Source organism: Ascidia mentula, chromosome 5 (assembly GCF_947561715.1).
Source record: "Ascidia mentula chromosome 5, kaAscMent1.1, whole genome shotgun sequence".
Classification (NCBI taxonomy): domain Eukaryota; kingdom Metazoa; phylum Chordata; class Ascidiacea; order Phlebobranchia; family Ascidiidae; genus Ascidia; species Ascidia mentula.
In genome coordinates, this window is record NC_138570.1 from 13,390,842 (window position 1) to 13,405,890 (window position 15,049).

Here is a 15,049-nt window from a genome sequence, read left to right on the forward strand (position 1 = left end):
TTTGTGCGGTCGTTCTGGAGGAAATTTAGACCGCGTTTCCAAGAGGTTGTGTATAATGCATTTCAACTGCACTATTGCGTAGCCTGCGCACCGAAGATCAGACAGAAACTGTTCTGAATTGCTTACGAGCATCTCGAACTGCCAGATTTGGAACACTTGATCCAATGTTTAAAATTAAAGTATGTTGCACTTCCTAACCATTTGATTTGGTCGTGTTGAATAAACCATTGCATTTTATTGAGACAAACGAGGTGTTTGACTTTGCGGGAATTACTTTTTTAGTCTTGTCAATAAATTATATTTCTCTCATTACCAATATGCCTGTCAGGCTTTTTGAAAATGAAGTTGCAGGATTGAAAAGACAACTTGGCAACTAGCCAACAACTACCTGACAGTCGTTAAGCCAGCGTTATCAATGCAAGATTGTGTGTGGGTAATTAATCAAAAAGATCGCCAAAACAAACTAATATTTTTGCAGACTCCCAACCCAGCATACAAAAAACAACAAATCTTCTTTATCGACGAATTATTATCTAAATTTCGAAGTTTGGACACAACCATGGTCTCTCACATCTGTTTGCACATGTCCTTGTGTCTAGCTTAGGACAACTTAGATCATAGACAAATCGGGTTGCAACTCATTCATAAGTTTGGTTTTCAAAACTGGACCACTGCACACTGATTTCAAATATGTTTATTCATATTATATTGACTTAATTTAACCAACAACTTGAACATTATAATTGTTGTTTTATTGTTGTATGGTGATGAATCAACTGTAAGTTCAGCTTTGCAGAGCCGTCGAAATATCTAAAAATAAAGCTGTTACTTAGTGATACAAAATAGTTCATTGTTTTAATGTTAAAATAATAATGCATTTGCAAAGAAGCTTGGTAAATATGATCTGACAGGCAACAGCAAGATTTTCTGATTCTAAACTCCTAATTGCGCATTCCTGTTCAAAAAATGGGCTCAGAAAATAACTTTGGATGTTGTAATTACCGACTGAACAAGTTGTTCCTACAAAGCCAGGTTGACATCGACAAACGAATCCATTTTCGTCATCGTTGACGCAACTTCCACCGTTGTGGCAAGGATGAGACTCACATCTGTCCACTGAAAAGCAAATCACTCAAAATATGTAAAACCAAGCTTAAGTATATAGGCTATATAGGCAGCTCAGATCGATTTATTGAGAGAAAAATATATTTCGCCTAAAACGGCATCATCAGTTTCTCCATTTACCAAAACTGCCAAAAAGGAAAAACAGAAAGGAAAAAGTCAAGAATCTAACAGCCGAATATTTTTATAGTTTTTATTAATTTTTATTTATTTTTAGCTTGCGTAACCTTTTTGCGTTAGATTCTTGACTTTTTCCTTTCTGTTTTTCCTTTTTGGCAGTTTTGGTAAATGGAGAAACTGATGATGCCGTTTTAGGCGAAATATATTTTTCTCTCAATAAATCGATCTGAGCTGTCTACAGATCGCTGTTTTGGGATTTTAATACATTATTATTGATACGGTGTGCGATCGACAGCCTGCCAGGGGCCTTTGGTTTTTTGATCCAGTTTTGATTTACTAATCACATAGGCTATATAGGTTTACAAAACGCTAATGCACCTTTTTCGCAAATTTTTCCGGTATAACCTGAAGAGCATTGACACATCGGACCACCAACGAAATTGGAACAACTCCCGTTGTTTTTACACACTTTTCTCGACCAGTTGCGTTCCTCTAGCAAAATAGAAAAATATTTCAAATAAGCAATAGGCAACTATTTCCAGTTAGACGGCGAGGTTTTATTCTAAATATTAGGTATTTGTAGTGCAAAATCGAATTGATGTGTATATGGACAGAAACAATTTTCCACCGCCATTTAGGATATTTATAAAAAGGTACAAGCCTAACACTGCTTACCAAACCACGCCTTCCAAATAATGAAATCTCCAACATCATCTCTACCGTAGTTATATCCAGTTTCTTCAACTTCAGCCTCAAACCCCCACGGATGTATGTTGATTGCGTTTATAGAAAATTTAAGCCATTTTTTTGATCTGTGTTTCGCAACTACTTTGACTTCGCTTGCAAGACCTCTATGACATTTTGGGTAGATCACAACATATAACTTCTTACGACTACTTCCATAAACACTCCCAAAATGAGTAACTCCAGTTATAAGTCCTAAATATAAAAAGAAAGTTACTTCTAGATAATGAAGGTGCAAAATAACTTACTTAAGGAACAGTCAACTCCCCCATACCCCTTTCTGCAAACACACTTGTAACCCTGCGGTGTGTTTTCACACGTCCCACCGTTCTTGCAAGTAGTTCCAGAGCAATTGAGAATTTCTACAAAAAAAAAATTAAAACGTTTGGATGTGATGAAGAACACTGGATCAAAGAGGTATGAGGGTACGATCAGGTCAAATCCACAACTACCGACTAAGCTAGTAAAAGCGACTAAGTTAGAGTTGTCGTGGTAGTTGTGCTAGGAAAGTTGCGCCCAAATTACCACACGCTCTTTTGGATTTTTGGCAGGTAACAACAGCCACCGAATGTCGCTGCCACTGTATTTAGATCAAACAGAAAGGCCAACACAGTTGTCATACTTAAAAACTTGTTACAATCAAGGCATCATATACGATTTTTACCTTCTTGGCATAATTGACCTTTGTACCGCGGTGTGCAGAGACAATAAAAATCATACTCGTTTACGTTGATACACATTTCACTATTTTGACATGGACTGTCGGCAAAATTTGATGTGTCTGAAAAATTTTGAAAGCAAGATAATATTTTAGTAAATCACAGTAAAAAATTGCTGCGTGTGCGGAAACTGGAGCAAATCTCCTCAAATATTTTCTTTTCGCACAACTCAGGCCTTTAAAATTTGGTGCAGTTGTAGCCTACAGTCATTATAGCTCATTTGTTCTTATGTATATATGCTGTTTTTTTATGTGTTTGTCTGCAAGCCAAATTATCATTCTTTGATGGCGAATCGGCGCATATACTTACTGAAATACACTGCGTACTTAAAGATGATCAGCTTTTTAACACTGGACCTTTGCCACTTTTGGTGAAAGAACATTGCAAATCCGTTTCTGTACACTTGCGGTATGCTCACAGAATAATCTTTTTTGTGCTTTTTGATATTGGTAAGCCTTCCTTCTATTTTTACAGGCTTCGTGCTGTAGCAGGAATTAAATAGGAAAAGTTTTTTAATAAAAGTTGTGCGCAATTTTGGTCTGAAGCGAAAAACACCGTGGACGACCCCTGTAAACAAAATGTAAGTTTTAAACGCGCATTTCCAAAAAATCACATTTTTACAGGTTGGAATTTCAATCTTTAGGTATTGTATGTATATTGTTTGCCAATAATAAGTTTCATTCTCAAATTCAGTATTGCGTTGATTCAAATAGAAACAAGTGTGACTGAGGTTTTGCCATCAAATAAAAAGTAGACTAACCGTATTCACAACGCACTCCTTCAAATCCAGATGCACAGAAACACGTAAATCCTGCATCACTTTCAGCACAAGTTCCACCGTTCAAGCAAGGTTCGTTGGCACAATAAGATAAAACTAAATAGCAAATGTTCTTTAACCACTATATTTTCGCATACAAATTTAAACAGCGGTAATTCTTGCCTGTCTCGCATTGCTGTCCAGTGACGTGTGGTGGACAAAAACATTCGGGCCCACGTAATGTGTTGGAGCAGGATCCATTATTTGCGCACGGTGTTTCAACTGAGGCCTCGGAATCTTAATAAAAGTAGTGTTATATAGGTTTTAAGGCAAGTTTAAAACTGCAAAGTTTAGCTGCAAAATTTGGGTACAAAGAGCACAATTTCGTTTCTCCAAGGTTACCTTTTGGTTTGCTTAAAATCACTAACCGCGTTGTGGACATCTACGTTTGTTAAACGCAAAGAAGCTCAAAACATTTAGGAAATACTTCATCAGTAATCAAAATAAATGAAAATCATGTTATTACCATTTAGATATTTACTTACCAAAGTACGCCTGCCATTGAAACGATACAGGTACACGATTCCAATCTATCGATAAATTCGACAACCGTGACAGGGACACCGTAAAACCCCAGATGTGAATTCCAGCAAGTTGAATGTTAGCCACAGAAGACACCTGCCCATCTATCCACAAACTTACATTTGACGCAAGTTTGGTTTTGCACGAATCGTAGAAAACGTCCAAACTCTGCTTGTTTGAGGTCCATGCATCACTCAATAAATTTCTCCGACCAGAAATGTAAACTGCAAACAAATCGATAAATTGTTAAAGTGGCGTGTCCAACTTTTTAATCCATGACCTTTTTTAAACCGACTTTTGCCCTAAAATCTCGGTGGTGAGCATTTTCTGGTTTTCTCTGGTTTTTCAGATTGTTCATCCATCGCAGCAATATGTTTGTATTTTAACAGTCTGTTTTTCTGGCACATTAAAACGTAACTTTTTATTCACCGACTTTTCGCCTGTTATCCAACAAGTTTGTATTGTGGGTTACACCAATATGTAATCCAAAATATTCTCAGAGACATTTTACTTTCCGTTTTGGAATTTCTTTTTTCCATAAAATCCGCGAAATGTTTTTGTTGGAGAAGTGTCTCATACCAACTATATAATGTTGTATGAAAAATGTGAGGGTAAAATCTGATAAAATTACCATTTGAGCAGTTTATTCCTGCGGTTCCTGCCGGACAAACACAACTATAACCACTATCTTCTTCTGTGCAGTTTCCAGAGTGACATGGATTCGGGTAGCAGTGTTTCAAGGCTGCAAAACGTATTCATTATTCAAGTTTTAAGAAACATAGTCTGTAAGAACTCAATATCTCCCGTCAAACAAGTCTATTAGACAACATATTTAGTCCAGAATCCAACGATCTTTAGTTTGGGACAAAGCAAGAAACAAGCAATTACGCTCTTACCTATTTCGCAAAACCGACCACTGTAACTTTCATTGCATGAACACACTCTTCCGTCATCAATAACATTTGTGCATGTTTCACCATGATAACACGGATTCTTACCATAATTTATATTTTCTGAAAATATAAATCCATGTTAATTTCAATTTCTACGTTACTATAACTATGTGACAATACAATACTTCTAATATCATGGCACGAAAAACACCCAAAATTTCCCAAAGTATTCATGTTAAATACTTTAATAGCAACGGTGTATAGAAAATTTCACTCACCAAAAGTAGCGTCGTAGTCAACATAAACCTTGAAATACCTCCATGCAATACTGGATCGATTTGAAATTAAAATTTGAACTTTAAAACCCCACGATGAAATGGATAGGACAGTCGAGTTAAATGTATGTGATTTATTATCCCAACCCGTGTGCGAGACATCGTCCCAATACACCCAGCCTGTAACAGTTGTATTCACGTGACGTGCTGATCCGTTAAAGCATTTGTTGTATGGAATATTTACTACGACTTCATTTTGTTTGGCAGATTGGATGCGTCCCGTGACTCTGTAGGAATCATGATGAATCGGATCTGAAAGTGTGTCGATGAGTATTCTGTGTTGATTGTTTCGAAAACAGCGCAGTTGAAATGTAATTACATATCATGAATGTTCACGTTAAGGTGAAACATCGTAATCGTATTAAAATTTTCAGGATTGCCTATCACATTTCCACCAAAAATTGTTTGTACACTTTTACGATAAGAATGTTTACGTTAATCAAATTAAATGCGATGCGCTAAATTCAACGAGAAAATTATATCTTTCATTGTTATGTTTACCTTTTTGGCAGCGATATCCCAAAAAGTTATCGGTGCATTTGCATAAATACGAGTTCTGCATATCCACGCAAGAACCACCATTCATGCAAGGGTTTGATGCGCAATGTGGAATATCTAAAATATGCAAAAAAGGCACTAAATTTCGTGTGTTTTTTCCACAGGCCACTTGCTATCGAAAAGACATTAATGTAGATTCTTGGTAATATTAAATTAAAAATCTACGCACATGTTTCACACAACCTTCCAGTGTATCTCTCAGAACAAACACAAGAATGTCCACCATATGTGTTGATACACATCCCAAAGTTCCAACATAGTTTGATGTCAGTTAATGTTGTCGCAACTACATGCAAAATACTTCATACAATCTTGTATCAAGGAATTATAACATGGAAACATTTAGTATTGTGGGTGTTTTTTGGTGCGGCGCTGAGTTGTATACGTATATGTAACCTTTTACATTTTTTTCAATTTTAATTGTAACAAAAAATGTGTAAAATTGTACTTTGTATGTTTTATTTTGTTCTGAACATATATATTTTTTAAATTGTAGAACATTTGCACCTCGGTACGGTTTTCCTGCGATGCAAATAACATACCGTAGTGTGCTTTCCAGTGTAGGGTCAGGTTAAAAGCAATGTTTGACGGGACAGAATGTTGAAATATGATTGCAACAAATCCCCAGTTGTAAATCACAACAGGTCCAACATCAAATGAAGCATCACGTTCATCTTCTATTGTAACGTCAACCGCATGTGGAATTTCTGCCTTGCAAGCCGGGAAAAGTGTCGTTACACTTATGTTACGTGGTGTTGCATAGTGGGGTTCAATAAGTACGTGTTCATTGCCGTCCGTGCATCCTTGAAACAATTGCCACATGTTTAAGAAACCAATAAAACAACACACACAATGTGTAGTTTAGAAACCAAACTTTGCAGAGGTAACTTACTGTGATCACATCGTTCCCCTTCATATCCATCTTGGCAAACACATTTATAACCATCCACAACTTCAACACAACTTCCACGGGCGCAGGGATTACTAAGGCAATGTACAAGACCTAAATAGTGCAATTCAAAAGGATTTAAAACTTATACCGGCTATTTTGGGTATTATTGTAAGTAGTGTACACGACACTTTATTATGTTTTTTGTATAATATAAGGGTTAGTGGTCCAATTTTTTATTTTTTTTTATTCTCCAAACTCTTTTGCCCTTAGCATGAACTGACATTATTACTTCCTATTGATTTGTGGCAACAAATGGCACGGAACAAATCAATCAATGACGTACGCATTTGACAAAATTTCCCTCCGTATTCCCGGGGACATCGACAAATTGTACTTTTGACCCTGTTTGAACATCTTGCCCCGTTTTCGCAGGGTCCTAACAACATTTCTGGAAAATCTACAATAAACAAAAATTTTCGAGCTTTGGTTTAAAAAAAAATAATTTTAGCAAATTTTTCATTTTCGTTCAAATAAAATTGCAACTAACTTGAAATACTGTTTTGTTTTCACATTTCGTTGTACAAAAAACAACAAAGCAAACAAATGTGTAAGGTGTAAGCAAAGTGTGCACTCTGAGTACCGAAAAAAGCTGTCCACTGTAATTTCATTTTTGGCAACGATCCATCACTGGCATTATAGTCGGTCCTTTGGACTTTGACACGAAAACCCCAGGAAAGTATTTCCACGATGCTTGTGTTAAACGTGTATGGAAAGGTTTTGTCGACCACAGCAATTGCAGTTACTTCATTGGCTGTTCCGTTCCGGCATTGCGGGTAAGCAACATCAAAAACGGCTACTGGAAACCACCTCTTCCAACGTGATATGCGGAATTCTCCACTCACTTTTGCCACTGTAATAAAAACAGACGTTTAATTTGTTTTCCCCAATTGCTTGGTCAATTTTATAAGTTTGAATGTTCTTGAAATGTTTGCACTGCAGTTCAATTAAATGTGCTCACGACTATTCACGACACAGACGATATACGCAAATACTTTCCCATGTCGCATTGCAATCCGCTTGTGCCTTTAGGACAACTGCAATTGTAGCCGTTTTCTACTTCCGTGCAGTTTCCGCTGTTGCAAGGGTGTGGATGGCAATAAGTTAAAGCTGCAATTAGCAAAGCCTGAATTTAAACTTCATTCCGTCGTTCGAACTCTGGAAACTAACCTGTTTCACACTTATCTCCTGAGAAACCTGGTTGACAGACGCATTTTATTCCATGTTCGGGTATGTTAACACAGGTTCTTGTATGACTGCCGCATGGACTTACCTTAAACTTTCGGGTTTCTGTTTAAACAATTAAATGAGGAATTGACACCTTTTGTAGTAACATTTGTTTCGGGACAATTCTAATATTATGTTCAGTTACCGCCGCTAAAATTTTTTTGCAGTAATATTTACTAAACTATATGCAGAAGTTGTATCTGAATTTCAGATAAAATTAACGAAAATTATCTTACAAAGGTAAAGTTTATATTCCATTTGTTTCGTCACAACAGTTGGTCGGTATTATTTTTTTCTCCATCAAACAATAATAACAATTATATGCGTGAATAAGTTTTTATGTCCAAAACAGTGCAGGAAAATAAGAAAATTCATAGCATGTGTTATTAAACTTACCAAATGTAGCTGTGTAAAGGAGCTTTAAATCAAAAATCCATCCGACATAACTTTGCTGGATGAGAGCGCGGAAACCCCACGGATAAATACCCAAGACAGTGGTATTAAGAGACATCCAAAATCTTCTAGGTTCAGGTATTGTCAAGTTAATTGATGTTGCAATTTGGGAGTAACATCGGTCATAAGCAACATCAACCACTTTCTCCGGTACTTTGTAAATGTAAAATGAACCCACCTCTGCCACCGATTTAATACCCGGGTCTGTGAACGAAAAAACTTTTTAGAATGTTTCTAAATTAAAACCAATTATTTTCTATTGCAGTCTTGTACTACACTACTTTGATACAAAACATCAAAATAAAAGGTAGTAAAAACCCTTACATTTTTCGCATCTGCGACCAGCAAACCGAATGGAACATTTACATTTATACGAGGAGTCGGTTGAAATGCACTTTCCCCCGTTCATGCATGGGAAAGATACACAGTGGGACAATCCTGCATCAAGAAAACTTTTGTAAACATGGATGTTGAACTATTTTCCTGACGTTCCAAATGTGTTTTTTTTGCACAGTTTTGTTATCGATTTGTAAAGCTAACTGTACAGGAAATATTGTAGGAAAATTAATGTGAAAAATTTAACATGTCGATCTGACAGTCGTAATCAGCAAATAGATCTGCGAAATGGTCAAACTATTTACAAGAAAAATACATATTATCACATGGTATAAAACCAACTATTGTGATGCACAACCCGGCTAAACGCCGGGAGCTACCAATCTTATGAGATTTACGTGTTTCGCAGAATGTTCCTGTCGCATACGGAGGACAATCACACCTCGTGCCGTTGACTTCACTGCGACAAACTCCATCGTTCTGACATGGGTTTGTGTAATTGTTGTTCAAACCTAAAATGTGTGAAAAGTTAAAATAAAGTTCGTTGGAAAGTACAGTTTTATTGCCCCTTTATATTCAGTAATGGTACAGACCATATCGGATCAGCATATCTATTGGCCAATACATACATATTGATCATTCAAAACAGTGTTTCCAAAACGATGGTACGCGTACCACTGGTGGTACGCGACGTCATTCCAGATGGTACGCGAACACCTTTCCGTCATTACCGGATACAGTTCGAATTTAAAAAATGTAAGTGATCTCAAAATGTTTGTTACTTCATCCCCTAGTTTACTTTGTAACACTCAACTAGGTGGTACGCGTGGAAATTGTGTAACCTTCAAGTGGTACGCAATCGCAAAAAGGGTGGGAATCACTGATTTAAAATAACGTACAACAAATTATTTACATTACATGAAACAGACTTACCAAATATCGCTTTCCAATCCATGACAGTTGAGCTATTGTTTTCTTGACTTTGTTTGTTCGAAAGTTTCCACACTTCAAACGTAAAACCCCAGACAAAAATATTCTTAACGATGACTTTGAAATTAGAGTTACTGGGGAGAGACAAACTAACATCCAAAGGTGGCGCCTCTTTGCAAAACTGAAACTCTATTGTCATATTCGTGCTGTTTTCAGGAAGCGTCCCGAAAGTGATGTTGGTTTGACCGTCCACAGCATCTGAGGAAATGATTGTTGTGAGTGTTCATTCTTTGAAAGTAAACTTCGAAGTCAAAAGGAGCGTTCTACATTTAAACGCAGTTTGCATTGATTTCCACGTCATGTTGGTTATTAAACTCTTTTGCAAAAAGGCTCTTTTATAAATATTTTTTTGAAGTTTTCATTTAAATCCACTTATTAACATAAGTTTTACAAAGTTTAGGTTTACTATTTGAGCAATTCTTTCCAGCTCTTCCTTTCGGGCACGAGCATTTGTATCCATCCGCTAACTCTGTGCACTTTCCAACGACGCAAGGCTTTAAAGGACAGTGTCGCAATCCTGATGCAAAAAAACAGTAATATTAATTCTGCATCTTTAACTCGCTACAACCCAATAACATCATTTAAACATTCATCTATTTTTGAGTGTCCGATAGTAGAACTGAACGAAATAAATGCGCATTGTTATGATTATGAACAACATACCACTTACTTGACCACATTTTGTTGTTCCTGTGTCAACTAGTGCATTATTAGTTTTGTGGTACATTGTTGGGCAATATAGATACAACATATGTGCCTACAAGAGCTCGCATTCGCCTAATGAACTACTCACGTATTTCGCAAAATTTTCCAACATACTGTTGAGGACAGTGGCAGGTTCTACCGGTATGTTCATTGTTTGTACAAGGTGCTCTTCGGCGACACGGGTTTTTGTCAAATTTTGTAACATTTTCATCTTACAAAAAGAGTAATTTTGGAATTAATTGCTGTTATCGTCAGCATGTTGTTTATACACACACACTTTTTACAACAAAATTATTAGGTTATAAAATTTGAGGATTCCTAATTAATTTTTACTTACCAAATACCGCCTTCCATATTATATTAACGCCATACTGCCTCCACTTGTGATTAACTGTGTCGATTCTTTCTACTTGAACCTGGAAGCCCCATGGATGAATACTGAGCACAACGGCGTTTAATCTTTCGCGTCGCTGCAAGTCGCTACTTATTCCGACAAACACATTCTGGGCCACACCAGAATAGCAACGATCATATGCCACCTTCACTATTCGTGGCCGGTCATAATGGTTCGATCCAATGAGCTTTGAGCCTCCAACCCAGTTACTGCCTATAGACCACATTATATTTTAATAAGCATGGATCCAATAAAATGGGTTATGTGCAGATGGCCATTGTTTCGACCTATAAATAGTGCAGCTTGGTGTGACTATAGTGGACGATCTTGCAAGCCAAAAAGCAAAGACTGTACTTTGTTACTGCCTGTAGAACACATCATATTTTATTTGTATCATAAAAGAAGCAGTTAACAGTTTTGTTTTTGTCACAGAAGATAAAACTATAAAGAAGTTACAGTTCATGACGAGAGTAAATGTAAAAAGAAATACTTATACTCACCCACTTTAGCCGTATTCAATCCATACGAACATTTAAACAGAAAAACAAAGTAAATAGCATTTGTCAGACCTCCCATCTCAACTTTTATTGGGTCGCCAACTACCGCGCAGCCGTTCTTAAACGCGTTGCACCGCACAAAAAACCTTTTTTGCGTGATTTTTGCCACGCTCTACAGTACGATGTATGTTGTACACATTCGAATTCCAGGCGCAAATTATTCGCAAATGTTAGTGCCCTAGTGCAATTTTAGCGTTGACATTTTAAGGCCATTATTGCCTTTGAAACACCACAAATTTACGAAAAAATGACAAGAATGTGTGGTACAAATAGATATAGGCTACACGGTGCACAAAACCTAGCCTGGATAAATGCTACTACGTAACGTTTGCCGAACAACCTTGCTGCAGAACACTTGTCGTATGCGAGGCGAAATGGCAGGCCATAACCAATGCAACAATAAACAATCAACGAATGGTGTTGCCCAGGATACGATAAACACAACGTTTTCTTATTGTTTTATTTTTATTTACATTTTAATCTTTTGAACCGTTCTAATCCATCTGGTGTGGTGCCTGTAAATGTTATCTTTACACCCGCGAGCAAACCGCAGACGCAACAGCGTTTTTCGTTGCTACCGTTCAACTGCTGCTATGTTTGTGTGTTTTTCATTTTGTTTGGTACAGGATGGCGGTCTGGAGGTTTAGTGTTTACATGTTAGTCTTGATGTATGCTATTGAAGCTAATCACTACGATTACTCTTGTTGTTTTTAGAATACTGAGGATGCCGCATAGGAGAAATATATATATTCAAAAAACCATCTTGGTTGGGTGATTAAGTAGAAATCTAGGCCAGTCCTAGTTATCACTTTTTGAAAGAATTTTAACGCTTTAATCCCAAAACCAATCCAAGTCGTCATTGGGAGAACTACGCTTTTTTATAAACGTTTTTATATAGATGTAGGCTAATACGCATTAAACTGGTTTAAGACAGAAGTAATGTAACCGTTACCTCAAGCATGGAACATAAAGTAGCAGGTTTCTAGATTCCGCCGAACAGTCAACTTGTTTCAAAAACACGCTGCTTTTTTAATTTTTCGGGAAAACAACCACGACCCACTTTTGCTAAGTGTACGTTTGTTTTCAGCCCCTGCTGACCTTTTATTTAACGCTTGTATTCGATTTTAATTGACGTTTATTTGCAAAACAGGTTTGTTTATCGTACACGTAGAACCTTCTATTGCTACTGCTGAATACTTCTCTTCTGGCAAGTATTCAGCAATAAAATATGCCTGGCAGCGTCAGTAACAATCTACTTCTATTGCTACGACCCAAACTGACACCGATTTATCATTATATATTTTACACGCATATCACACATTCCAATGATTGATTTTATTATCATGCATAGTCAGTTTTGTTATCAATCTACAACCGAAAATAAGGGCGACTGGAAAATAGCCCAAAAGTCTTGAAATAATAATTTCAAAAACCGTTTACACACAAGAATACTTAATAAAACATAATCGATTTGGGAAAAATTACGTCACAATGAACGTAGGGTCAATTTAAAACGTCGCACAATAAATTATGTCATTATGACGTCACGAACTGAAGGTAAGTACCGAAACAATGCAGGAGGAGCCATACAAACTTGAAATTTAATTCAACCACAAGAGTGTCTGCAGTAAAAAAATCTAAGCGATTTTTTCTGAGAAATGTTAATCTTTTTTCAATTGAAGATAAAATTATGTTAATGACGTAACAATTACATTTTACGTTCTCAACAATTTTAAGAAGTCCTTGACAATCGAGCTTATTCTCAACCGAATGTGTTTCTAGCCTCCATACTGTGGCAGCTGTAACGCGAATAACCTGATTTATTTTCCAGATTCGTATACTTTTTGTGTGGATGTCTAAATTTTTTAGAGGTTATAGGCTGATCCTCAAACCAAGCAATATTTGCGTACTGAGTATAGGTGAATATACAAATCAATAAATCTCATGTTTTTTTCGATCAAAACAAAACGTCTGATCATATAGTCAATGATTTAAAAACTCATTATAGTCGGAAGTATACAAATTTTATAAATTGTGATATCAATATATTCGAGCCACTGGAGAAGTGTTAGGGTGAATTGGGAAAATAGAAGATACCTTGCCTTAAGTATGCTAACCAATAATTCATTGTGTTTGCACGTTCGTTATTAAATCGAAATTTCAAAATGTAATTGTTAAGTCACAAACGCAAGTTTATCGTTGACTGAAAGAGGGTTGATAAAGCCGTATCGGGTTAAGTTGTTAGATAGTTGGCGTGGATACCGTTGAGGTTGATCGTGCAAAATTTCAAGCAAGTCGTTGTTTTGTTTTGTTCAATAATCAATTGATATAGCTTAAACAAGTATTTGTTCGTTTCTGTTGTGCCTTTCGTTACCTTTCCGATGCTTGCAAGGGAAGCCTACCGCCTCTGTGCGTTAGATGCGTTAGGTGCGTGTAGGCGAGAATTTAAAAAAAATTTTCCATAGTTTTGCAGCACGTGGTGAACCACAAAATATTTGCCCACCGATTCAAACCGGTTGGAAACTGATCTATTTCTGTGCAAAAGCGCCGGACCGCGTCAGTGGTGGACGGTGGGAATCGAACCCACATTCAATGTTGAACAGACATCGAGTGTACCATGAGGAAGTAACCACTTGACTAAGCCAGCGCCGACACGTCAACGTACAAAACAAGCTTATATCCATGTGTGTTGGGCTAACAGACTGATTTTGCGACATATGAATTAGACGCTGTTTCGACCTTGCAGATTTATAATACAGGGAGATCAATAATGTGATTTAAATGTTGAAATAACAAGGTCATTTAATTATCTGCAGTAGCCTAAGCCTCAATATATGTATGTTTAAAATATGTATGTTTGTTACCGAGTGGCTTTGTGAAAACTAAATTTACCAAAGTTTCAGCATTGACCTAAAACACTTACAGAGTCAGTTAAAGAAAACTATATTTTAGGCAGCAATATTAGTATTACATCAAGTAGTTATTTTCCGTTGTTTTGTACACTTTGCAGAAACTGATGATGCCCTTTTCAGGGCGAAATATATTTTTCTTAAAAAAATAAAAACATCTTTCAAAGAGCTGTCTAACAGATTGATTTAAAAAGGCTTTACTCAGCTATTATATCAAGTATATAGGTTTGCCAACACCCTAACTCAACAACCTTTATCGACCTTTGGGATGATTGAATATCAGTAACCAAATGTTGGAAGACATTAAATCTTCTCCGAGTTAGCTACTGTCACGTGATGTGTTCCAGTTGTGTTGTTGTTTTTGTTTGCTAAAATTGCCTGCCTGCCTCTGCGCGTGCCTTGTGCAACTCATTCCGAATTAGCACTGATCGTGAACGCAGCAGTTGTGTTGGAACGTCTGCTCAAAGGGAGCATATAGTAGCTTGGGCTGAATTCATATTCAGATTAATTACCTCTTTTTTTGCACCTAAAACCTTCTATCATGTCAATTTCTTGACATTCATTCGAAAATATCGTGTCCAAGGTCACTTGTAGTATCACAGCCAATCAGATCCGGCAGCAAACCTATTTTAAACATTATCAAAATCATTGTGAGTGGGGAAAACATACTCTTTTGATTATTGGCAACAATTATGTGCG

At 36.8% G+C, this 15,049-nt stretch overlaps 1 protein-coding gene across 1 annotated transcript; it reads right to left on the bottom strand.

Annotated features, from left to right (window-relative positions):
- Positions 1–678: 678 nt before the first annotated feature.
- LOC145902394 (uncharacterized) lies at positions 679–11,461 on the bottom strand. Its single transcript, XM_082990340.1, has 29 exons — positions 11,385–11,461; positions 10,828–11,097; positions 10,579–10,701; positions 10,192–10,302; positions 9,729–9,983; positions 9,194–9,307; positions 8,784–8,897; positions 8,403–8,663; positions 7,950–8,069; positions 7,779–7,889; positions 7,363–7,632; positions 7,066–7,179; positions 6,723–6,833; positions 6,373–6,633; positions 6,000–6,116; positions 5,774–5,887; positions 5,216–5,524; positions 4,941–5,057; positions 4,676–4,786; positions 4,008–4,268; positions 3,646–3,759; positions 3,466–3,579; positions 3,015–3,272; positions 2,651–2,767; positions 2,235–2,348; positions 1,918–2,181; positions 1,621–1,734; positions 1,003–1,116; positions 679–810 (listed from the first exon to the last, which is right to left on the bottom strand). The coding sequence occupies exons 1-29, from the start codon at positions 11,458–11,460 to the stop codon at positions 785–787; spliced, it is 4,575 nt and encodes a 1,524-aa protein (XP_082846466.1). The 5' UTR covers position 11,461; the 3' UTR covers positions 679–784.
- Between the last annotated feature and the right edge of the window lie 3,588 nt (positions 11,462–15,049).